This window comes from Rhinoraja longicauda, chromosome 10, assembly GCF_053455715.1.
Source record: "Rhinoraja longicauda isolate Sanriku21f chromosome 10, sRhiLon1.1, whole genome shotgun sequence".
NCBI lineage: Eukaryota > Metazoa > Chordata > Chondrichthyes > Rajiformes > Arhynchobatidae > Rhinoraja > Rhinoraja longicauda.
The window spans coordinates 25,501,165-25,527,478 of NC_135962.1; the positions used below are offsets into that span (position 1 = coordinate 25,501,165).

A 26,314-nucleotide genomic window follows, 5' to 3' on the forward strand; every position below is an offset into this window, starting at 1 on the left:
ATGCGTCACCTCTGCATTTGAAAAAAGAAAATCACTTACAACTAGAGACCAATTTTTCATCAATTTAAACATTGCTAAGTTTCCCTGTTCCACTGGGAGCTTTCACTTTTAATGTATTTCATATTTGTCTAAACAGTAACAGAAATAAATAAAGTTTAGAGCGATTCAGAGTTTGGAGAGATTGGGCGTGGAAACAGACCCTTCAGCCTACCGAGTCCATGCTGACCATCGATCATCCGTTCACACAAGTTCTACTTACTGTATGTTATCCCACTCTCGTAACCTACACACTAGGGGCAATTTACAGAAGCTAATTAATCTGCACATATTTGAAAATCAGAGAGAACTCCTAAAACCACCGGTTTAAAGCGAACAATTATCTCAAGTTGCAGTTAGAATCTAGTGATGGTTTTTTAAAAAAATGCTGCTATGAGCCAAGGTAAATACTCAACTTATCAACAATAAAAAAAACACTTTCAGGTTCCAAATCTTAAACTGTAATCATGAAGAATTCAATAATACCAAAACAACAGTTCGTGCTAACATATATTTTTGCAATACTTATAACTGATGCAAACTTTATTTAGTTTAGTTTAGAGATACAGCATGGAAACAGGACCTTTGGCCTATTGAGTCCGCACCAACCATGAGATAGCCTGCTCACATTAGTTCTAGGTTTTCTCTCTTTCTCATCCACATCCTACACACTGGGGGCAATGTACGGAGGGCCAATTAACTTACAAACCCACGTCTTTACGATGTGGGAGAAAAGCAGAGCACCCGAAGGAAACCCGCGTGGTCACAGAGAACATTCGTAACCCACACAAAAGGTTAAAAAACTGAGCATAAAGGCAGGGAGAGGCCTTTTGGACCATCATATAGAGTCAAAGAGTCTTACAGCGTGGAAACAGGCCCTTCAGCCCAACTTGCCCTGAGCAGCCGACATGTCCTATCTACACTAGTCCCACCTGCCTGTGTTTGGCCCATATCCCTCTAAACCTGTCCAAACCATGTATTTGTCTAGATGTTTCTTAAACGTTGCGATACTACCTGCCTCAACTACCTCCTCTGGCAGCGGGTTTAATACACCACCACCTTTTGTGTGAATCGTGTCTAGCATTCATCAGTCAACAGAGCTTTATTTGTCATTCGGTACCAAGGTACCGAACAAAACTACATAGCAGTCACACAAAAAAAAAGAACACAAGACACATAACCCCAACACAAACGTCCATCACAGTGACTCCAAACACCCCCTCACTGTGATGGAGGCAACAAAACTTCCACTCTCTTCCCCATGCCCACGGACAGACAGCTCGTCCCCGACCGACCCGCACAGTCCCCGCGGCCGAGCCGCACCGGGCGCTGAAACGTCTCGCGGCCGAGCCGGGCGATGGAAGTCCCATTCATTAAGTATATAAAATTATGAGAGGCAAAGATAGGGTAGACTGTCAGAATCCTCTTCCCCAGGATGGAAAAATCAAATGCTGGAGGGCATAGCTATAACGTGAGAGGGGTAAAGTAATGGAGATGTGCGGGGCACAGAGGGTGATGAGTCCCTGGAATGTGCTGCCAGGGGTAGTGGTTTCAGCGGTGGATAGCGGCATTTAAAAGCCTTTTGGATAGGCACATGGATGTGCAGGGAATGGAGGGATACAGGTTATGTGCAAGTAGATAAGTGATGGTCTTGGCATCATGTTTGACACAAACATTGTGGGTTTAAGGGCCCGTTCTTGTGCTGCTCTGTACTACGTTTTATGTGTTTCATGTAAGTTCATGGCTGATCTTTTAACATAGCTCCAACTTGCTCTCCTTACACTGTATCAAATAATTATTATTTTTAAATAGGAAGAAATTTCTTCACCCAATGTATACAGAATCCAGGGAATTCTGTATACAAGAGGGCTGTGGTGATTGAGTCACTTGGTATATTCAATAGAGAGGTTATAGTGAGACTGTTCCTGCTTCTGTATGCCACAATCAGTCTGAAGAAGGATCTCGGCCCGAAACATCACCCATTCCTTTATCCCGAGACGCTGCCTGACCCACTGAGTTACTACAGCATTTTGTGTCTACCTTCGATTTAAACCAGCATCGCAGTTTTTTGTTGTTGTTTATTTCCTACACATCTTGCTGCTCCACAGGGGAGACCACATCCAGGTGGTGAAGATGGTGAGTGTATGGAACAAGCTGCCCGAGGAGGTAGTTGAGGCAGGCACTATAGCAGCATTTAAAAGACATTTGGACAGGCACATGGATAGGAACGGTTTAGAGGGATATTGGCCAAATCAGGTAGGTGGAACTAAACTTTTAGACTTTTAGAGATACAGCATGGAAACAGGCCCTTCAGCCCATCGAGTCCACGCCAACCAGCAATCATCCCATACTCTAGCACTGTCCTACACAGTAGTCGGGACAATGTACAATTTACAGAAGCCAGATACCCTACAAACCTGCACGTCTTTGGAGTGAGGGAAGAAACTGGACAAAACTCATGCGGTCACAGGGAGAACATACAAACTCTGTACAAACAGTACCCGTAGTCACGATCGAACATGGGTCTCTGGTGCTGTAAGGCACCAACTTTACCATTGTGCCACTGTGTCGCCGACTAGTGTAGATTGGGCATCTTGTTCGGCATGGGCAAGTTTTGGCCGAAGGGCCTGTTCCCTGGTGTCTGACTCGATGGCTCTGAGAAGGATTTGAAACATAGAAACATAGAAAATAGGTGCAGGAGTAGGCCATTCGGCCCTTCGAGCCTGCACCGCCATTCAATATGATCATGGCTGATCATCCAACTCAGTATCCCATACCTGCCTTCTCTCCATATCCCCTGATCCCTTTAGCCACAAGGGCCACATCTAACTCCCTCTTAAATATAGCCAGTGAACTGGCCTCAACTACCTTCTGTGGCAGAGAATTCCACAGACTCACCACTCTCTGTGTGAAAAAAAACGTTCTCATCTCGGTCCTAAAAGACTTCCCCCTTATCCTTAAACTGTGACCCCTTGTTCTGGACTTCCCCAACATCGGGAACAATCTTCCTGCATCTAGCCTGTCCAACCCCTTAAGAATTTTGTAAGTTTCTATAAGATCCCCCCTCGATCTTCTAAATTCCAGCGAGTACAAGCCGAGTCTATCCAATCTTTCTTCATATGAAAGTCCTGCCATCCCAGGAATCAATCTGGTGAACCTTCTCTGCACTGCCTTTATGGCAAGAATGTCTTTCCTCAGATTAGGAGACCAAAACTGTACGCAATACTCGAGGTGTGGTCTCACCAATGCCCTGTACAACTGCAGCAGAACCTCCCTGCTCCTACACTGAAACGGGGTGGGGAACCTCCAGCCTATGCATCAGGAGCCGGTAGAGTTGCTGCCTCACAGTGCCAGGGACACAGGTTCGATCCTGACTACGGGTGCTGTCTGTATGGAGTTTGCACGTTCTCACTGTGACCAAATGGGTTTTCTACGGGTGCTCCGGTTTCCTCCCACACGCCAAAGACGTGCAGGTTTGTAGGTTAATTGGCTTCTTTAAATTGTCCCTAGTGTGTAGGATAGAACTCGTGCATGGGAGATTGTTGGTCGGCGTGAACTCAATAGGCAATAGGTGCAGGAGTAGGCCATTCGGCCCTTCGAGCCAGCACCGCCATTCAAAGTGATCATGGCTGATCATTCTCAATCAGTACCCCGTTCCTGCCTTCTCCCCATACCCCCTGACTCCGCTATCCTTAAGAGCTCTATCTAGCTCTCTCTTGAATGTATTCAGAGAATTGGCCTCCACTGCCCTCTGAGGCAGAGAATTCCACAGATTCACAACTCTCTGACTAAAAAAGTTTTTCCTCATCTCCGTTCTAAATGGCCTACCCCTTATTCTTAAACTGTAGCCCCTGGTTCTGGACTCCCCCAACATTGGGAACAGCTTTCCTGCCTCTAACGTGTCCAACCCCTTAATAATTTTATACGTTTCGATAAGATCCCCTCTCATCCTTCTAAATTCCAGTGTATACAAACCTAGTCGCTCCAGTCTTTCAACATATGACAGTCCCGCCATTCCGGGAATTAACCTAATAAACCTACGCTGCACGCCCTCAATAGCAAGAATATCCTTCCTCAAATTTGGAGACCAAATCTGCACACAGTACTCCAGGTGCGGTCTCACTAGGGCCCTGTACAACTGCAGAAGGACCTCTTTGCTCCTATACTCAACTCCTCTTGTTATGAAGGCCAACATTCCATTGGCTTTCTTCACTGCCTGCTGTACCTGCATGCTTCCTTTCAGTGACTGATGCACTAAGACACCCAGATCACGTTGTACGTCCCCTTTTCATAACTTGACACCATTCAGATAATAATCTGCCTTCCTATTCTTACCACCAAAGTGGATAACCTCACACTTATCTACATTAAACTGCATCTGCCATGCATCCGCCCACTCACACAACCTGTCCAAGTCACCCTGCAACCTCATAGCATCTTCCTCACAGTTCACACTGCCACCTAGCTTTGTATCATCGGCAAATTTGCTAATGGTACTTTTAATCCCTTCATCCAAGTCATTGATGTATATTGTAAATAGCTGCGGTCCCAACACCGAGCCTTGCGGTACCCCACTAGTCACTGCCTGCCATTCTGAAAGGGACCCATTTATCCCCACTCTTTGCTTTCTGTCTGTCAACCAACTTTCTATCCATGTCAGTACCCTACCTCCAATACCATGTGCTCTAATTTTGCCCACCAATCTCCTATGAGGGACCTTGTCGAAGGCTTTCTGAAAGTCGAGGTACACCACATCCACCGGCTCTCCCCTGTCAATTTTCCTAGTTACATCCTCAAAAAATTCCAGTAGATTAGTCAAGCACGATTTCCCCTTCGTAAATCCATGCTGACTCGGAATGATCCTGTTACTGCGATCCAAATGCTCCGCAATTTCGTCTTTTATAATTGACTCCAGCATCTTCCCCACCACTGATGTCAGACTAACTGGTCTATAATTTCCCGTTTTCTCTCTCCCTCCTTTCTTAAAAAGTGGGATAACATTAGCTACCCTCCAATCCACAGGAACTGACCCGGAATCTATAGAACATTGGAAAATAATCACTAATGCGTCCACAATTTCTAGAGCCACCTCCTTAAGCACCCTGGGATGCAGACCATCAGGCCCTGGGGATTTATCAGCCTTGAGTCCCATCAGTCTACCCAAAACTTTTTCCTGCCTAATGTGGATTTCCTCCAGTTCCTCTGTCACCCTAGGATCTCTGGCCACTAGAACTCGGTGGGTCAATGGGCCTGTTTCCACGCTGTATCTTTAAAACTCTAAAAATATGATGTGAAGGTTGTTAATGAAACAGCTTGACTTGGTGGGGCCTAGGAGAGCGCTCTGAGGAAGTCCTGCAAGAGTCCTGGAACTGAAAGGAATGACCTCAGACAATCTCAATCATCCCTTGTACAAAGCATGACTTCACTCATTGGAATGTTTTCCTTTGATATTTGTTTCCTTCAGTTTTATTGGAGCACCATGATATCACACTCTGTAAAATGCTCTATGCTGTCCTCAACAGTTCTTGTCAAGTCTAAATCTCAGCTCTTATGTCCATGTTTGGGTCAAGCCTGGGCTCCAGACATGAATTCCTGATCGTTTGCCCTCTCTCCTCGTTTTTTTTTGTGGCAATGATGTTCTCTGGGTAATGCCAAAACAAATTTTATACAGAATAATAACTGAAATATTGAAATACTCGTTACTTTCCCTGCATTAATGTACGGGGCAGGCATTACTTATGACCACGTGTCCTGAGTTAATGTGCCCTGCTGATTGTTTAGTTTAGTTTAGTTTAGAGACACGGCACGGAAATAGTCCCTTGGGCCCACTCAGTCCACGACGACCAACGATTACCCATTCACACTAGTTATCCCACTTTTGTTATCCCACGTTTTCATCCACTCCCTGCACACCAAGGACAATATACAGAGGCCAATTGACCTACAAACCCACATGTCTTTCAGAATGTGGGAGGGAACCGGAGCATCCGGGGAAATCCACACGGTCACAGGGAGAACATGCAAACTCCACACAGACAGAACCGGTAGTCAGGATCAAACCCGGGTCCCTAGGCTGTAAGGCAGCAGATCTACAGCTGTGCCACTGTGCCGATATGGTGAATAATTAGTAGTGGTGTTCACTGGTCAAATGCTAATTTAAAAACATAGTTTTGGTCATTCCTACTGAGTAAGAGTGCAAGCACCACATGTTTTACACAGGGTTTACATCTCTGCCCTACAGTCACCGAATTGTAAGGACGAACATTTATCCAACAATACAATGTCACTTCTCTTAGAAATGAATTGAATGACTGAACTTTGTGTTGAAAGCACAGTTCCGTAATCTGCTGATGTTGGAATCTGGAAGATGCTTTTTCTCCTCCACTTCCCACCCTATATTCAAGTTTCTCAGCCTGCTTAAGATTCAAGGATGCAGTCGAACTGCTTGAAGTCCACATTGAAGTCAATGGTCCATGCCGACCATCGATCACCCATTCACTTTAGTTGATAAATGTTGATATGAAAATAGACACAAAAAGCTGGGGTTACTCAGCGGGACTGGCAGCATCTCTGGAGAAAAGAAATGGGTGATGTTTCGGGTCGAGACCCTTCTTCAGACTAGTTAGGGATAAGGGAAACGAGAGATATAGACGATGATGTAGAGAGATAAAGAACAATGAATGAAAGATATGCAAAAAAAGTAACGACGATAAAGGAAACAGGCCATTGTTGGCTGTTGGGTGAAAATGAGAAGCTGGTGCGACTTTGTTGGGGGAGGGATAGAGAGAGAGGGAATGTCGGGGTTACATGAAGTTAGAGAAATCAAACTTCATACCACTGGGCTGTAAGCTGCCCAAGCGAAATAAGAGATGTGTTCCCGCCATTTGCATTTAGCCTCACTCTGACAATGGAGGAGACCGGGTTCAGAAAGGTCTATGTGGGAATGGGAAGGAGAAATAAAGTCTTTAGCAACTGGGAGATCAGGTAGGTTCAGGCGGACTGAGCGAAGGTGTTCAGCGAAAAGCAGGCTAATGAAAGTACCTATGTGTATAAAGATTCAAGGCCTAGTTTACAAATCTGCATTCGCCACTCAAAAGTAAAGAAAATTTCCAATGTAATTCCAGTCCATGAGCTAAACATAGAACAGTACAACACGACAACTGGTCTACTTCGGCCCACAATATCTGTGGTGAACATGATGCCAAGATCATCTAGTATCCACCTGTGCACAATCTCTATCCCTCCATTCCCTGTGTATCCATGTGCCTATCCAAAAGCTTCATAAATGCCACCATTGTATCGGCCTCAACCACCAACCCTGACAGCGTGTTCCAGGCACCCACCACCCTCTGTATAGAAAAGTTGCCCGCGCATGTCCTGCCTGACTGGAGAGAAGACTCAACACCTTCCACCTTAGAAGCATCCGCCAGATCCTGGGTATATCCTGGCAAGACAGAGTGTCCAACGCCGAGATTCTGCCTTGCGCTGGCCTTCTGAGTATGTACACTCTACTCAGGCAGAGCAGGCTGCGGTGGCTGGGCCATGTCCACCGCATGGAGGATGGCCGTATTCCAAAAGACTAATATCTGGGAGGAGAACCATCGGCCGCCCCCAGCTACGTTACTATTGTATCGGCCTCAACCACCAACCCTGACAGTGTGTTCCAGGCACTCACTACCCTCTGGATAGAAAAGATCATGAATCTTTTGATGAAACTGAAATCAAATTATATTGCCAAATCAGACTCCAAGCAAAGGCAAGTGAAAGCCACAACATAGATTACCTGAGAGGACAACTTCAATCAAATCTCCTTCCTGAATATCAGTGGCAGCCTTCACCAGCTGTAGGATGTTCTCCGAGTTAGGTTCATGCCGGAACAAGAGGATCTTATCATACATCCCATAGAACCCACATTCAGGAAACTGAAATTAAAGAAATTAAAAGTTTTAGTAAAAACTAAGTGCGAAAGAATATTACATCGGCACAAAATAGGCAATGCTTGAAACTTAGCAACATTCCAAAGACATGCAGATTTGTAGGGCAATTGACCTCTGCAAATTCCCCCTAGAAGCTGTGAAGATGGGTTCACAGAGAACTAGTGTGAATGGTGATCGTTGAATGACATGGACTCTCGGTGGGCGGAAGGTCCCCATTTCCATGCTGTATCTCTATCTCTAAATTAAACTCAATTCCTTTGCTGTAATTGTAATCTAATTAGTTCAACAGTTAATGAAGACTGAATACAATGGCATCGGAGTATGTTAAAAGCCAGAGGTTTTTTTCGGCCAATTCATTTGTACTCTTTTGACTTTAGAGATACAGCCTGGAAACAGGTCCTCGGCCTACTAACACCTCGCCGACTAGCGATTACCCCATAAACTAGCACTATCCTACACACTAGGGACAATTTACAGGAAGCCAATTAACCTACAATTTACAAGAAGCCAATTAACCGCATGTCTTTCGATTGTGGAAGAAATCCAGAGCACCCAGAGAAAACCCACGCAGTCACAGGGTGAATGCACTATCTCCATATATTCAGCAGCCGTTGTCAGGATCGAACCCGGGTCTCTGGCACTGTAAGGCAGCAACTCTACCGCTGCGCCACTGTGTGCCACCCTGTGTGCAGAATGCTATAACTTTAGATTTTGCTTGCAAGAGCAAGGATCAGTTTGAAACAAGCCTCTCAAGTATGACACCAGCAATACAAAACCAAGCCACGTACTCCCGTTTGTGACTGTCAAGAGTAGTTCCTTAAAAATAGGATTTCACACTGTTCTGGAGATTAGTCATTGTACAAAATCTACTTCACAGAGCTGCATGTGAAATGGTGGCTCTGAGGCTCGACATAAACAGATAATATGAAGTATTCATTCATCCATTTATAATCAGTCTGCAACACTGTACTAAATTAAATGCTACAGCTTGAAGCATGGATTTATTTTCATCCAGCATTTCACGTTGACTTGCCTGCAGCCGTGACCTGCTGAACCATTTGTCTCATGCCAGGGGAATAAAAGCTAACATTGACCTATTACTGATAATCTGCCTTCCATATGCCTCAATTATGCTGCATCCAAGCCTTGTAGAGTACGCTCAATTGCATTGGGCAGAAGCGGCTTTTAAACCTGCACAACAGTCAGTCTGCTGTTGAGTGGTAAAAATGAGCAGTCTGTAGCAATGCTTCAATTGTGCTTTTATTGTCACATGTGCGAAGTGCAAACGCACAGTGAAATTCATTTCTTACAAACACTTATTGCACATGCCCAATTAGCAAATTGTACCAAAATAGTCCACTGATCCCGCATGCAAGAGGTGCTATATTTTAGCGACATTTTCAAAGTCCGGTCCACGCTGTAGTTCTTATGAGCGGTGCCTGATCCAAGCAAGCCCCAGGCTGCTGCAGGGCCTCCAGCCATCACCTTCTATTGGAGGTAGGACTGCACACCGATGTCCCTCTCCTCGCCGTCCACCTTTGTTCCCCGGGGTACCCCCAAAAGCCAACCTCAAACATTCAATTGTTAATCAGATGCAATCTTTCCTTCGATCACAATTATCCTTGTTAAACTCTGACTTTCTGAATGATAATTTATAATGGCCCCATGACATTTTTCCAACAACCATATAACCATTGATATTAGACTCAACCACTTACAACAATTAAATGTATCCTCTTAAAATAATGGTACCAATTTGGCAGTTCACCCAAACTCTGTCATCATCTCGGTGATTACAGACGACTAGAGGAAGATGGCTGGAGTCTCTACCATTTTGTCCCTTACTTTAACAAACAGCCCAGGATACACTTTGTAGAAACAAGGAACTGGTTTACAAAAAAAACACAAAACAAAGCTGCCGGAGGAGGTAGTGAGGCAGATACTATCGCAACAAGTAAGAAACATTTAGACAGGTTTAGGGGCCAAACACGGGCAGGTGGGACTAGTGTAGATTGGACATGTTGGCTGACGTGGGCACGTTGAGCAGAAGGGCCTGTTTCCATGCTATATGATTTGACTCTAAGTGCTGGAGTAACTCAAAGGGTCAGGCACCATCTCTGGAGAACATGGATAGGTGACATTTGGGGTCAGGACCCTTCTTCAGACCCATTTCCTGCCACGCTTTGTCCCTCCTCTCCTCTCTTGCAGCTTTCTTCCCCTTCCCCTCAATCTCCCCTACAATCAGTCTGAAGAAAATCTAACATCTCGCAGGCGTGTTCATGAGCACAGTTTTTGGAAGTCGATGGCAAGCTGCTCACGATCTTCACCACTGATTGCAAAAGCAAATGTTGTCATTCCAGCAGTCAAACTTCAATGGTTACATTTATGGCCACAAAAGCAACAGATGACAATGATCTGGCACAGATTTATCTGCAATTAAATGTTTCCTGTCCATTTTTGGTAAATCATATCTCAGAGAAAGAAAAATTGGCCTGAGGGGAGACAAGGAGCTGCAGATGCTGGAATCTTAAGCAACTCAGCAGGTCGGGCAGCATCTGTGGAGGACACGCATCCCTAACGTTTCGGGTCAGAACCCTTCTTCAGAATGACCTTCCCCCAAATAGAGAACTTCTGCTCCTGTTCTCTGCAAAATCTAATACCGGCACGGTGGTGCAGAATCTAATCACCGGCACAGTGCGCAGTGGTAAAGTTGCTGCCTTACAGTGCCTGCAGTGCCAAAGGGCCGACTACGGGTGCTGTCTGTACGGAGTTTGTAAGTTCTCCCCGTAGCTTTCTCCGAGATCTTCGGTTTCCTCCCACACTCCAAAGACGTACAGGTATGTAGGTTAATTGGAGTGGTATAAATGAAAATTGGCCCGAATGTGTGTAGGATAGTGTTAATGTGCGGGGATCACTGGTCGGTGCAGACTCGGTGGGCCGAAGGGCCTGTTTCCACGCTGTATCTCTAAACTAAACTAAACTAAATTGGGATTATCACTACCAAAATGGACTCCCAGCAATGCTCACCCACCAACCTAGCTTCATTCCCTACAATTAAGTCTGGAATTGTCCCTTCTCTTGTCGAGCTTCCTACATATTAAAATTTGAAAATAAATTTCTCAAACATTCCACCTGTGATTATGCAAGGGAGCTTGAACAATGTAATAGCTCCCAAATTTGGTGGAACTTTTAGGAAAAGCCAACATGCAGAGGTGAGTTATACATGCCAAATGGGTTGAGATTACCTTACCAAAATTTCTAGTATTCCACTTGGAATTTCCGATGAGGTCAATATCGGCTGCCTCACCTGGCCTAGGCGCCACATTTTCAGGGGGACTTCCGGGGGTGATTTCAAGTGCTCTCATAATTTTGGCCGAATTAAAGGAGGTGCTGGACCACAAGTTGCCAGAATATCAGTGGTGGACCTATACTTCACAATAACTTTAAAACTTATTCTGCTCATTAAATGTGAAATCTATGCGTGTAATCTTCCTACTGTGATTATCATATCATATCATATCATATATATACAGCCGGAAACAGGCCTTTTCGGCCCACCAAGTCCGTGCCGCCTAGCGATCCCCGCACATTAACACTATCCTACACCCACTAGGGACAATTTTTTACATTTACCCAGCCAATTAACCTACATACCTGTACGTCTTTGGAGTGTGGGAGGAAACCGAAGATCTCGGAGAAAACCCACGCAGGTCATATCATTAGAAATCAACAGAAACCTCTCGCGCTTTCAGAACCTAATGTGCCATTATCTGTTATCTGTTAGTAGTCAATTTATTACTGATTCAATTTATAATTTGCCACCTGATTCTTTTGAATAAATCAATTGCGGATTACTGCTATTCCTTATATATTTTAGAAGGAAGAATCTCTTCCCGTACTTAACATAACTGTTGCTTTACAGTTCCAATAAGCGTAAGACATTGAAATAATAAAGGGAGTATCAAGGTCACCATGATGGCAAATGAAGTGTAATAGCACAGTTGTCATGACAGCAATACCCAAGGCACTTTTCTGATTGAAACACTGTTTTCCGAGCCATGTGTCTTTGTTAGCAGCAACTGAGGAGAAGGACAAACCACATGAGGGAGAGAAGTGGCCGGGGCGAGAATGGACAATGGAGAGGCCGTTGAACCGCCGAGAACAAAGGTGGTCATAAGGTCATGAGTGATAGGAATAGAATTAGGGCATTCAGCCCATCAAGTCTACTTTCTACATTCAATCATGGCTGATCTATCTCCCTCCTTACCCCATTCTCCTGCCATCTCCCCATAACTTCTGACACCTGTACTAATCAAGAATCTATCTCTACCTTAAAAATATCCACTGACTTGACCTCCACGGCCTTCTGTGGCAAAGAATTTCACAGATTCACCACCCTCTGACTAAAGAAATTCCTCCTCATCACCTTCCTCAAAGAACATCCTTTAATTCTGCGGCTGTGACCTCTAGTCCTAGACTCTCCCACCAGCAGAATCATCCTGTCCACATCCACTCTATCCAAGCCTTTCACTATTCTGTATGTTTCAATGAGTTCCCCCCTCATTCTTCTAAACTCCAGCGAGTACAGGCCGGCGGTGGGGGCGGAGGGGTGTTGGGAACAAAGGGGGACCCGATGGTGGGGGAGGGGGAGGGTGCCGAGAACAAAGGGGGACCCTGCGGTGAAGGAGGGGAGGGGGTGGGAGATGGCAAGAACAAAAATGGACCAACATGACTCTAATGAGTATGTTGCAACTTTGCCCGCGCCAGGTGAAGACTCTTTGTGTACTTTGTGGATTGTACGCAAAAACAAAGAATTTCACTGGACCTAAAGTATCATTGAATTGTTGAATAAAATATGGGAAGGTTCACTTTCCCACGAGCACAGCACCATTCAACCCGAGCAATTTTTTTAAATAAAAAGGACACAAAGTGCTGGAATAGGACACAAAGTGGTGAAGTAACTCAGCGGGTCAGACATCGACCCTAGAGAACACGGACAGGTGATGTTTTGGGTCGGGACCCTTCTTCAGATGTTCTCCAGAGATGCTGAGTTACTCCAGCACTTTGTGTCCTTTTGTGTATTAACCAGCATCTACAGGGAGAGCGTACAAACTCCGTACAGACAGCCACCAAGGCCAGGATCAACACGGGTCTCTGGCGCTGTGAGGCAGTAGCTCTACCAGTTGAACCATTGTGCCGCATTATTAATGGGGCACTGGCTTACATTTTAACCTTGCCACCTATTAGAGCCACAGGGTACTGTTTGTACAGAGTTTGTACATGCTGCCTGTGACCGTGTGGGGTTTCTCCAGGTGCTCCGGTTTCCTCCCACATTGAATCTTTAAGGCAGTTAGACTGATTGTGGTTGGTTATATTTTAGAATCTATTATTAAGGGTGAGGTTTTGAGACATTTGGAAGCACATAATAAAATATGCCAAAGTCAGCATAGTTTTGTTCACGCAGAGATAGATTCTTGATTAGTATGGGCATCAAAGGTTATGGGGAGAAGGCAGGAGAATGGGGTTGAGAGGGAAAAATAGATCAACCACAATCAAACGGCGGAGCAGACTTGATGGGCCGGCCGTGTGGTCTATGTCTGTTCCTATGTCTTATGATTGTGCTCTTTCCCAATAAATGAATTAATAAGAGGCAAGTAAAAGCTCTTCAAACTGATAACTAGCATTGGAACACTCAAAAATATGGGCAGACTATTTTGCAAGTCAAAATCAGTACACATACCAAAGCAATTTCCGTCTACCAATATTCTCCTCCACCTAGCAGAGCTGGGCCTTACCCTCAACAACTTCTCCTTCGACTCCTCCCATTTCCTCCAAATCCAAGGCGTAGCTATGGGCACTCACATGGGCCTTAGCTATGCCTGCCTCTATGTCAGGTACGTCGAACAATCCCTGTTCCAGGCATATACTGGCCCTATCCCCGAACTCTACCTCCGCTACATTGACGACTGCATTGGTGCTACCTCCTGCACTCATGCAAAACTCATTGACTTCATCAACTTCACCACCAATTTCCATCCTGCACTCAAATTCACTTGGACCATCCCTGACATCTCCCTACCATTTCTAGATCTCACCGTCTCTATCACATGAAACAGACTATTGACCAACATCTACTATAAACCCACTGACTCCCACAGCTATCTAGACTACACTTCTTCCCAACCTGCTTCTTGTAAAGACTCTATCCCCTACTCCCAATTCCTCCATCTACACCGCATCTGCGCCCAGGATGAGATTTTCCATACCAGGGCATCGGAGATGTCCTCATTCTTTTGGAAACGGGGGTTCCCCTCTTCCATTATAGATGAGGCTCTCACTGGGGTCTCCTCAATATCCCGTAGCTCCTCTCTTGCTCCCCCTCCTCCCATTCATAACAATGTCCTACCTTCCACCCCATCAGCCATCGCATACAGCATATAATCCTCCAACATTTTCGCCACCTCCAACGTGATCCCACTATTGGCCACATCTTCCCATCTCCACCCCTTTTTGCTTTCCGCAGAGACCGTTCCCTCCGAAATTCCCTGGTCAACTCGTCCCTTCCCACCCAAACCACCCCCTCCCCAGGTACTTTCCCCTTAAACCGCAGGAGATGTAACACCTGTCCCTTTACCTCTCCCCTCGACTCCATCCAATGATCCAAACAGTCTTTCCAGGTGAGGCTTTCCAGGTGCACCTCCTCCAACCTCATCTACTGTATCTGCTGTTCCAGGTGTTAACTTCTCTACATTGGCGAGACCAAGCGCAGGCTTGGCGATCGTTTCACTGAACACCTCCGTTCAGTCCGCCTTAACCTACCTGATCTCCTGGTTGCTCAGCACTTCAACTCACCCTCCCATTCTCAATCTGACCTTTCTGCCCTGGGCCTCCTCCATTATCAGAGTGAGGCCCAGCACAAATTGGAGAAATAGCACTTCATATTTCGCTTGGGTAGTTGTGAACATCGGTATGAACATTGACTTCTCTAACATCAAATAGCCCTTGCTTTCCCTCTCTATCCCCTTCCCTTTCCCAGTTCTCCCACCAGTCTTACTGTCTCTAACTACATTCTATCTTTGTCCCAGCTACTCCCTTGACATCAGTCTGAAGAAGGGTCTCAACCCGAAACGTCAGCGATTCCTTCTCTCCAGAGATGCTGCCTGTCCCGCTGAATTACTGCAGTTTTTTGTGTCTACCTTCGATTTAAACCAGCATTTGCAGTTCTTTCTTACACATGCCAAGGCTGCAGTGTTAAATGAATAGATTTTGACTTTTAGCCTTGATATTTAGAGATACACGGTGGAAACAGGCCCTTCGACCCACCGAGTTCACGCTGACCAGCGATCACCCGTAACACTCGCACTGTCCTATATACTAGGGACAATTTGCAATCTTACCAATGCCAATTAATCTACAAACCTGCACATCTTTGGAGTGTGGGAGGAAACCAGAGCACCCGGAGAAAACCCACGTGATCACAGGGAGAAAGTACAAACTGTGTACAGACAGCGCCCGTGGTCATGATCAAACACGGGTCCCTGGCGCTGAGAGGCAGCAAATCTGCCACTGTGCTGCCCGTATCCTGGATCAATGCACAACGGGGATGGAAAAAGTTGGCCATGAATCACGAGTACTTAGTGGAAAGGAACTAGCAGCATTCTCGGCGAAAGGGAGAGCGGATTATCTGCAAGTGCGAGGGAGTGAAGCTCCCACTTCACAGCCCTGATCCTGGTGTTCTCACCAGTGAAAGGAACATCAGCCACCATCCTGCCAGTCAATGACAAGTCTCCACGAGAGTTGCAAAGCCTGTAATTAAATCTTTTCCTTCCATCGCTTCAGTGCCAGCTAAATTACAAGCAGCTATGATGTTTGTTTCATATCGCTTAATGCCTTTAATTTGTATCGCTTTCAGTAGATTGTCATTATGTTTTTTCGGAATGAAGAAATCTGGTTTCAGGGTGTCGCAAACTGCCCAAATCACAAGGAAGACAGACACAAAGTGCTGGAGTAACTCAGGGGGTCAGGCTACCTCTCTGGAGAAAAAAGAATAGCAATAGCAATAGCAAAGGCCTGGCTCAAAGAGGAGGAGGAGGATTTGGAATTTAATATTCAAGTTCACAAGGCACTTGAGAAGGTAAAACAAAGAGTGAAGGTAGCGGCAAGGTTTCACGGTTCAATGGTCAGTTTATTGTCACATGTACCAATTAAGGTGCAATGAAATTCGAATTACCATACAGCCACACTAAAAAAAAGCAACAAGACACCACAACTACATAAAAGTTAGCATAAACATCCACCACAGCGGATTCCCCACATGGGATTCCTCATGTTCCTCACTGTGATGGAAGGCAATAAAGTCCAAGCCTCTTCCTCTTTTATTCTCCCACTGGACAAAGATTCCATTATAAAGGTGAGGAACAGTAATGTATTTGTCAGTTCAAAGACAGCACCTTTGGAAAGCTCAAGAAACATCAGTGGAGATATTTTGTTAGTGGGTGTCCAACAATTGCCCACCAAAACATGGGATTATGGTAGAGGCAGAACCTGCAATGTGCAACAACTGCAGAATACTGGTGATGCATTTTAATGCAGAAATGGAAAAAAAGCAGGTATGATTTCAACCCTTGCATTCCCTCTTTCTCCATCCCTCCCCCACCCTAGTTGTCCTGCTAGTTTCACTGTTCGTATCTTCTTTATCATCTCTTCCACTGCCAACAATGGGCCATTGTGGGCTCTGCCTTTCCTGGGTCATCAGTGCCAGCTCTGAACCTTTTCATTCCTCTAGTTCCCCTCTCCCCTGACTTTCAGTCTGAAGAAGGCTCTAGACCCAAAACATCACCTATTCCTTTTCTCCAGGGATGCTGCCTGACCCAATGAGTTACTCCAGCATTTTGTGTCTATCTTTGGTGTAAACAAGCATCTTCAGTTCCTTCCGACGCATTATTTCAATAAGTATGATCAGTGGTGGAGCACTTAACAACAACTGGGACTTGAAAATGGTGCCAAGTCTGGAAACTCTGTATATTCTCTCAGTGTACTACAACTGTACACTTGTACTGTATAAGTTCACAAGTTCATAGGTTGTAGGAGCAGAATTAGGCCATTCTGCCAATCAAGTCTACTCAAACATGGCTGATCTATCTTTCCCTCTCAACCCCATTCTCTTGCCTTCTTCCCGTAACCCTTGACACCCTTACTAATCAAGAATCTATCAATCTTCACCTTTAAAATATCCATTAACAGAAGCCACAGTCCTTTATGGCAATGAATTCTACTGATATACCACCCATGGGAGGAGTTGGCTGCGCCTAACGGCTGCGGCTCTCTGGCAGTCTGTTGTCTTTTTTTCTTTTTTTTTGTTTGTGTCGGTGTTGGGATGGTTTTTGTTTCTGTTTTTGGCTGTGTATGTGTGGTGGGGGTGTGGGGTGGGGGGAAACCTTTCTTTTATTAGGTCTCTTCCCCGGGGCGCAGCTCGCCCACGGGGCCTACCATCGCCCGGCGCGGCTCGGCTGCGGGCCTTAACATCACCGGCGCGGCTCGGCCGCGGGACGTTTCAGTGCCCGGTGCGGCTCGGCCGCTGGACTTAACATCGCCCGGTGCGGCCGCGGGACGTTTCAGTGCCCGGCGCGGCTTGGCCGCTGGACTTAACATCGCCAGCGCGGCTCGGCCGCGGGACGTTCAATGCCTGGTGTGGCTCGGCCGTGGGACGTTTCAGCGCCCGGTGCGGCTCGGCCGCTGGACTTAACATCGCCCGGTGCGGCCGCGGGACGTTTCAGTGCCCGGTGCGGCTCGGCCGCGGGACGTTTCAGTGCCCGGTGCGGCTCGGCCGCGGGACGTTTCAGTGCCCGGTGCGGCTTGGCCGCTGGATTTAACATCGCCCGGTGTGGCCGCGAGACGTTTCAGTGCCCGGTGCGGCTTGGCCGCTGGACTTAACATCGCCAGCGCGGCTCGGCCGCGGGACGTTTCAGTGCCCGGTGCTAGGCCGCTGGACTTAACATCGCCCGGTGCGGCCGCGGGGCGTTTCAGTGCCCGGCGCGGCTTGGCCGCTGGACTTAACATCGCCAGCGCGGCTCGGCCGCGGGACGTTCAATGCCCGGTGTGGCTCGGCCGCGGGACGTTTCAGCGCCCGGTGCGGCTCGGCCGCTGGACTTAACATCGCCCGGTACGGCCGCGGGACGTTTCAGTGCCCGGTGCGGCTCGGCCGCGGGACGTTTCAGTGCCCGGTGCGGCTCGGCCGCGGGACGTTTCAGTGCCCGGTGCGGCTTGGCCGCTGGATTTAACATCGCCCGGTGTGGCCGCGGGACGTTTCAGTGCCCGGTGCGGCTTGGCCGCTGGACTTAACATCGCCAGCGCGGCTCGGCCGCGGGACGTTTCAGTGCCCGGTGCGGCTCGGCCGCTGGACTTAACATCGCCCGGTGTGGCCGCGGGACGTTTCGGTGCCCGGGGCGGCTCGGCCGGGGGGCCTTCCATCCCCTTGCGGGGGCTGTGCCTGTCGTTTGCCTCGGTAGGGGTCGAGCTGCCTGTCCGTGGGTGCGGGGGGAAGAGAGGGGAAGTTTTGTTGCCTCCATCACAGTGAGGGGGTGTTTGGAGTCACTGTGATGGATGTTTGTGTTGGGGTCGGGTGTCCTGTGTTTTCTTTTTTGCTGTGTTTTGTGTGACTGCTGAAATTTCGCTCGGTGTTGTGCCGAGTGACAATAAAGTGTTGTTATGTTATGTTATGTTATGACTAAAGAAATTCCTGCTCATCTCTCCTCCAAAGATAAATCCTTTATTCTGAGGATGTGCCCTCTGGTTCTAGACTCTCTAGACTCTTCTAGACTAGTGGAAAAACCCTCTCCGCATCCACTCTATCCTGACCTGGATTGTTCTGGGATGCTTATCTAACAGGTATCTAAGTGCTTATGTATAGTGGTACAGGTACTGAACTGTATACAAAAATGAATTTCACTCTACCTCGATACATGTGACAATGAAGTGCCATTGAACCGTCGACCCATTTTCTAGACCCAAAACATCACCTATATAAAATAATAAAAGAGCTGGAAATACTTGTGGTGAATGAATGAATGAACAAAGCATGTTTCAGCCAAAGAGCATCAGAGTACAGTGGCCATGATCACAAGGAGTTTGCAGCTGGACTGGGAGCATTCCGAGCCATCATGACCACAAGAAAGTTTAGTTTAGTTTAGTTTAGAGATACAGTGCGGAAACAGGCCCTTCAGCCCACCGAGTGCGCACCGACCAATGAATCCCACACATTAACACTATCCTGCACACTAGGGAAAATTTACAATTATACCAAGCCAAATAACCTACAACCCTGTGCATCTTTGGAGCATGGAAGGAAACCGGAGATCCCGGAGAACACCCACGCAGGTCACAGGAAGAACGCACAAACTCCATACGGACAGCACGAGTAGTTGGGATCAAACCCAGGTCCCTGGCGCTGTAACGCAGAAACTCTACGCTGCGCCAATGTGACGCCCTGACAGCAAAATCTGGTGTTTGCCTGCACACAGTCACCAGAGGCCATCACACTCAATGGGGAATCTCACGTGCTTCATCGTTTCAGATGTTCATTATCACCAGAGTCTTTCTCTCGGTTGCCAAACATTTTAACTTCCCTTCCCATTCCCACACTGACCTCTCTGTCTTGGGCCTCCTCCACTGTCAGAGTTTGGCCACACGCAAATTTGAGGAATAGCAACTTATATTTCACTTGGTCAGCTTACAATCCAATGGTGTGAATATTGAATTTTCTAACTTCAAGTAACCCTTGTATTCCCTCTCTCTCTGTCCCCCACCCTAGTTGACCTGTTTGTTTCACTGTCCGGATCCCTTACTTACTACCACAGCCAACAATGGACCATTGTAGGCTCCTTGGTCATCTTTGATTTGCCAGTTCTACTTCGTTCTGTACCATTTCACACCTCCAGCTTCCCTCTCCCCTGACTCTCAGACTGAAAAGGGGTCACGACCTGAAATGTCACCTATTCCTTTCTTCCAGAGATGCTGCCTGACCCGCTGAGTTATGACAGCATTTTGTGACTATCTTTCTTAAACGTACTGTCTTCCCTTGTCCCACGAACATAAATGATGCCAATACTGACCGTACAAGATAAATGTAAGGGGTCTTATCTTGCACGCCCGCAAGGTCGGCTGCGGGAGGCACCCCCGGGGCACAAAGGCTGAATGGTGGCCGAGTGAGGAGAGGGACAGTGGTTCACTGGATGATCCGGGTGGGTGGGACAGTGGTTCACTGGATGATCCAGGTGGATGGAACAGTGGTTCACTGGATGATCCAGGTGGGTGGGACAGTGGTTCACTGGATGATCCAGGTGGGTGGGACAGTGGTTCACTGGATGATCCAGGTGGATGGGACAGTGGTTCACTGGATGATCCAGGTGGGAGGGACAGTGGTTCACTGGATGATCCAGGTGGGTGGGACAGTGGTTCACTGGATGATCCAGGTTGGTGGGACAGTGGTTCACTGGATGATCCAGGTGGGTGGGACAGTGGTTCACTGGATGATCCAGGTGGGTGGGACAGTGGTTCACTGGATGATCCAGGTGGGGGGGGGGGGGGCTGCAGCTGGGACTTTGAAAATGCCGCCAAAACCTGGCGACTCTTGTGGACTATTTCTATACATTTTTTACTTAATCTGGGATTGTGCTTATGCAAAGTAATAATTTACTGAACTGTGTGCAAAAAAGTAAAATAATTTCACTGTTCCTTGGTTACACACAGCTTTAAATGTACTTCAATGGTTCATCCTTCCCTCAAAATCTGTAGGTGTCTAACTTGTCAAAAACAGATCCACAGTAATTGTAAATGTTCATGGTCGATTTAACTTTGTTTTAATTTGCATCCACTGTACATTAGTAGCAACTACTTTCACATCTGAAAATGTGCCCAGATAGGCAGGCAGCTGTTGTTACCTTGGTCCTACATTTGCTTCACTAAACAAAACATGAATCGGTGATGTGGAAAACAGATCTCACCAGTGAACCCAAATAGCAATTGCTTTGCTCTTTTTCTTTAAAGTTTTTCATTATCCTTTCTGCCTTTTAGTTTTAGTTTTAGAGATCCAGCGTGGAAACAGGCCCTTCGGCCCACCGAGCCCGCACCGACCAGCGATCCCCGCACATTAACGCTACCCTACGCACGCTAGGGATAATTTTACACTTATACAAGCCAATTAACCTACACACCTGTACGTCTGTGGAGTGTGGGAGGAAACCGAAGAACTCAGGGAAAACCCACGCTGTCTCGGGGAGAACGTACGCACTCCGTACAGACAGCACCCAGAATCAGGATCGAACCCGGGTCTCCGGCACTGCAAGAGCTGTAAGGCAGCAACTCTACTGCTGCGCCACCATGCTTCTTATTTGAGCTTGAGTTTACTGTCATGTGTACAGAGGTACAGTGAAAAGCTTTTGTTGCTTGCCAACCAGTCAGCAGAAAGACAACACGTGATTATAATTGGTCCATTCACAGTGTACAGGTACATGATAAACGGAATAATGTGATAATGTTTAGTGGAAAATAAAGCAAGTAAAGTCCAATCAAAGTTAGTCTGAAAGTCTCCAATGAGGTAGATAGTAGTTCAGGACTGCTCTCTAGTTGTGGTGGGATGGTTTTGTTGCCTGATAACAGCTGGGAAGAAACTGTCCCTGAATCTGGAGTTTCACACTTCTCTACCTTTTGCTCGATGGGAGAGGGGAGAAGAGGGAGTAGCCAGGGTGCGACTCGTACTTGTTTATGCTGCTGGCCTTCCCGCGGCAGCACGAGGCATAAATGGAGTCAATGGAAGGGAAGTTGGTTTGTGCGATGGTCTGGGCTGCGTCCACGATTCTCTGCAATTTCTCGCAGAGAATTCTTATTTGTCAGAACTGCACAACTCATCACTAATGCAGCTTTACTGTGGTGGATAAGTTGAAAGTAGTTTGAAACGATGGGTTAGCTAATATGGCTCCTATCAAAGTGCTGGAGTAACTCAGCAGATCAGGCAGCATCTCTGGTTCTGAAGAAAGTTGTCGACCCAAAAGGTCACCTATTCCTTTTCTCCAGAGATGCTGCCTGACCGGCTGAGTTACTCCAGCTTTTTGTGTCGATCTCGGTGTAAACCAGCATCTGCATTTCCTTCCTACACATCTCTGGAGAACATGGATAGATCAGGACCCTTCTTCAGACCGTTCTTCAACAGCCTGAAGGGTCTCAACCAAAAATGTCACATATCCATCTTCTCCAGAAATGCTTGGAGCACTTTCAGTCTTTTTTTGAAACTTAATGTCTGCAGGTCCTTGTTTCAGCATCAGCTGTTCCTTATTTCTCCACTTTTGTGCTACACTGTGAAATCCAGTCATGTTCTCCAGAGATACTGCCTGACCCACTGATGTCTCCAGCACTTTGTGTCCGTGTGTGTATTAACCAGCATCTGCACTTCCTTAGGCTGTTTAGGACTGAGATGAGAAAAACTTTTTCACCCAGAGAGTTGTGAATCTGTGGAATTCTCTGCCACAGAAGGCAGAGGCCAATTCACTGGATGTTTTCAAGAGAGAGTTAGATTTAGCTCTTAGGACTAAGGGAATCAAGGGATATGGGGAAAAAGCCAGAACGGGGTACTGATTTTGGATCAGTCATGATCATATTGAATGGCGGTGCTGGCTTGAAGGGCCAAAGCACCCATTTTCTATGTTTCTATGTTTCTACATCTGGCTTCTAAACAAGTTTGCCGTGTGAAGCTCTGAGCTGCCAGAGGAGGTAGCTGAGGCAGGGGCTATTTCAATGTTTAAGAAACAATGAGGCAAGTACATGGATAGGACAGGTTTAAAAGGATATGGGCCAAACACAGGCAGGTGGAACCAATTTAGATGGGACATATTGGTCGGTGTGGGCAAGTTGGGCCAAAGGGCCTGTTTCCACGCTGTATGTGTCCATGACTCCCTAATGTTAGCGTTTTCACTGCCTAAAATACATCTCAGGAATGTACAATTCCAGCTCTGAATTCTCTGGACTCATATCATGCACTGAACAAAGTAAAGTATAACGTGCTTATAATACGTACATGTGAATGTGCACTGGAACACATAGCAATGCAACTCCACAACTTGTGTTTAGCGGTACGTGTTAGCGTAGTTCACAAGAAATTAATGGATACTATTTAACACATTTGTGGTTTAGCATTTTTTTGACACACTCACTACACCTATGACTGTGATTATGTGGGAGCTCGCAGAATGACTAATTACTTGTTATTTACAGAGTCATTGTTGAATTGTGTTTACTTCTATTTTCTTAGTGGTTTTGCAAAAGAAAAGGTGCAAAAACTAAATAAACAACTCGCACTTCATCGCTGCCAGGAACTTTTGTTTTTAGATCTGCCATGGACTCAACCATAAAGACAAGATTCTACAATGTGAGCCAACCCCGAGAAAAATATAAAGGATGTGCGTTCAGAAAAACATGCAGTGAATAGAGATTTGGGACATTCTTAACTAAATTGCTTCTTTTCGAGGAACCTATACAGAATGCAATCTCAAATTGAGATTGAAAATTAAAATTGGAGATCAAAGCCAATGAGCATTTTGAGGCAGTTTTATATCTTTTGCAACGAATGGCATCTGTGAATAATGAAATACCTTGCTAATAGTACACCTTGTAAAAGCGAGTCAAGAGTGTTTTATTGTCATATTTGCCAAAACAGAACTATGTAATTCTTACTTGCAGCAACATATATATATATATATATATATATATATATATATATATATATATATATATATAACCAGATGCTGGTTAATACACAAAAGTAAATAAGCACTGGAGTACCTTAGCAGATTAGGCAGCATCTCTGGAGAACATGGATAGGGGATGTTTGAGGTCGGGACTCTTCTTCAGACTGATTGTGTTGGGGGGAAGTAGAAAGCTGGAAAAGGGGAGAGGCACGACAAAACGTGGCAGTTAATAGGTCAACATCGGCGAGGGGGGGTATGATAGGTAAAAAGTTGGAACAAAGGCCAGAGATAAGAAAGGAAGGTGTGAGACATGCTTGAAAAGTGGCAGCTCGTGAAGCCAGAGGAAGGTAGCGGAGGGTGGGAGTATGGAGGGGAGAAATCGGTGCGAGTCCAGGTGGGGTGCAGGGGAGGAAGAGAAGGGGAGTTAAGGTTCATCAAGGGTTCCTTCTGAAGAAAGGTTCCGACCTAAAACATCACCCATTCCTTCTCTTCTGAGATGCTGCCTGACCCGCTGAGTTACTCCAGCATTTTGTGATACCTTCGATTTGTACCAGTATCTGCAGTTATTTTCCTACACAAGCATTTTGTGTCTATCTTCGGTATAAACCAGCATCTGCAGTTCCTTCCAACGCAGGAAGTTATGGGTCATGCCTTCAATTATCCCATTCCATATTTCTTTGTCACTTCTATATTTCTTCAACACTCCTCACCAAAAATACTTAGGTGGTCATTTGTCACTACTCTGCCTCCAATAAGATCAAACTCAAACACAATTTTATGTTTTAAGGCAGTTTTCTCAACTTTACCTCCTAAATAAAAAAGAAAATTATATTTTAAAGAACTAGCAGTAAAGCTGACAAGAATTTCAAAGGTTGAAAAGAAGCATTATAAATCAAAATCAGTCATAATTTACAAACACCAATCAAGTGACAAGAAGCTGTCTAAAATTAGGTTGTCTTCAATTTGTATATTTTTTGGATGCAAGATGAAGAACAGTGGTCTATTATGAACTTCTGAACTTATGAAGTCAAGTTTCCTTCTTTCTCAGAAAACAAATGTGCAAATTATAACTTGAAACATGAACTTGAAATATGTTTCATGCAATTTCACAGTTGCAATCATCGATGGTAATTAATAATTTTTGATTTCCTTTCCATTGTTTTTGGAAAAGTAGTTAATACCCTAAAATTAAAATATTTCAAGACACAGAGTGCATAATATGTTGTGTTTCTGACTTCCCATTATCAGTTAGAATTAAAGTGTTACTTATTAATTAAACTCCATCATGGTATTTTCTTGAAATTATTAGAATGTCAGTTAACTGGGGAGAGGAAGGGGTGGAATATACTTTTTTACTCATTTGGAGGTTTAGATTATTTGTGGCATTTCCTCATATCCAGCATTTTGTTCACACACTCTGTTTTCCACTTTTTAATTACTTTGGTTGCTTTTGAAATGTCAAGAAAGTGGCCAAAGCAGCCCAGACAAGTTGCAAAAATAGTTGTGGGTAAATGGCATCATCATTAATTGGAAACCAACAAAATAAAGACCCTTGCCTTGTACAGGCGGGCGTTTGTGCCACATCCCATTAATTTTACTTCCTTAAATCTTCAGCTTGACATTTATTTTCCTCAGTGGGAGGGGATAAGGGCAAATGCAACATCTGGGGATTTGCTGAACATCTGAAACAACCAACTCCTTACACACACAGAGGGAATTAACAGAAGGAACAGGAATAGTGGAAAGAAATAAGGAAAAATAAGAATAAATCAACAAAGAAAAATGGATAAAAGAAAGAATATTTTTTTTTAACTGGCTTGTGAGAGAAGACCAAGAGAGAAAAAGAAGATGCATGTTAAGTCTTTATCAGCAAGAAAGAGTATCGAGGGATGAAGCAGGAATAGTCGGTTCCTGGTCTATCAATATGATGATGATGCTGAACTCATATGAAAATATACTCATATGAAAATATATGCTGAACAAATGAAAAATCCATGATTTCAGTGAGTACATTTTAGCATGAGAACACCAATATAATGCTCTCCTAATGCTGAGGTGAATATTCAACTAGTTCATCTTAAGTTAGCAGAAAATAATTTTATTATTATTAACCATAGGTTGTTCTGTCTGTCTGGATTTCAACAGATATCGGGCAGCACGATGGTGCAGCAGTACAGTTGCTGCCTTACAGTGCCAGAGAACTGGGGTTCAGATCCCTATAACCGCATGGGTTTTCTCCAGGTGCTTTGGTTCCTCCCACACTCCAAAGACGTACAGGTTTGTATGTTAATTGGCTTGGTAAAATTGTAAATTGTACCGGGTGTGTAGGATAGTGCTAGTGTACAGAGATCTCTGGTCGGCACGGACACAGTGGGCCGAAGGGCCTACTTCCATGCTGTTTCTCTAAACAAAACTAAGATATCACAAACATTTGAACATTGAATTTATGCAGAGCTAATAAAATTTAAAACCCGATTCAAGATAGCACAGATAGACATAAAGTGCTGGAGTAACTCAGCGGGTCAGTCAGCACCTCTGGAGAAAAAGGATGGGTGACATTTCAGGTCGGAACCCTTCTTCAGAACGTGATCGCACTTTCTGCTT

General features: G+C 45.6%; 1 protein-coding gene across 4 annotated transcripts in view; it reads right to left on the reverse strand.

The window, feature by feature from the left end:
* prkd1 (protein kinase D1) overlaps positions 1-26,314 on the reverse strand; it is a 148,298-nt gene that overhangs the window by 79,287 nt on the left and 42,697 nt on the right. For all 4 annotated transcript variants that reach the window (XM_078406421.1, XM_078406420.1, XM_078406419.1 and 1 more), the window contains one exon: positions 7,820-7,958. In XM_078406421.1, the coding sequence (XP_078262547.1) occupies positions 7,820-7,958 (139 nt within the window). Of the gene's footprint in view, positions 1-7,819; positions 7,959-26,314 lie in introns of those variants that run through there.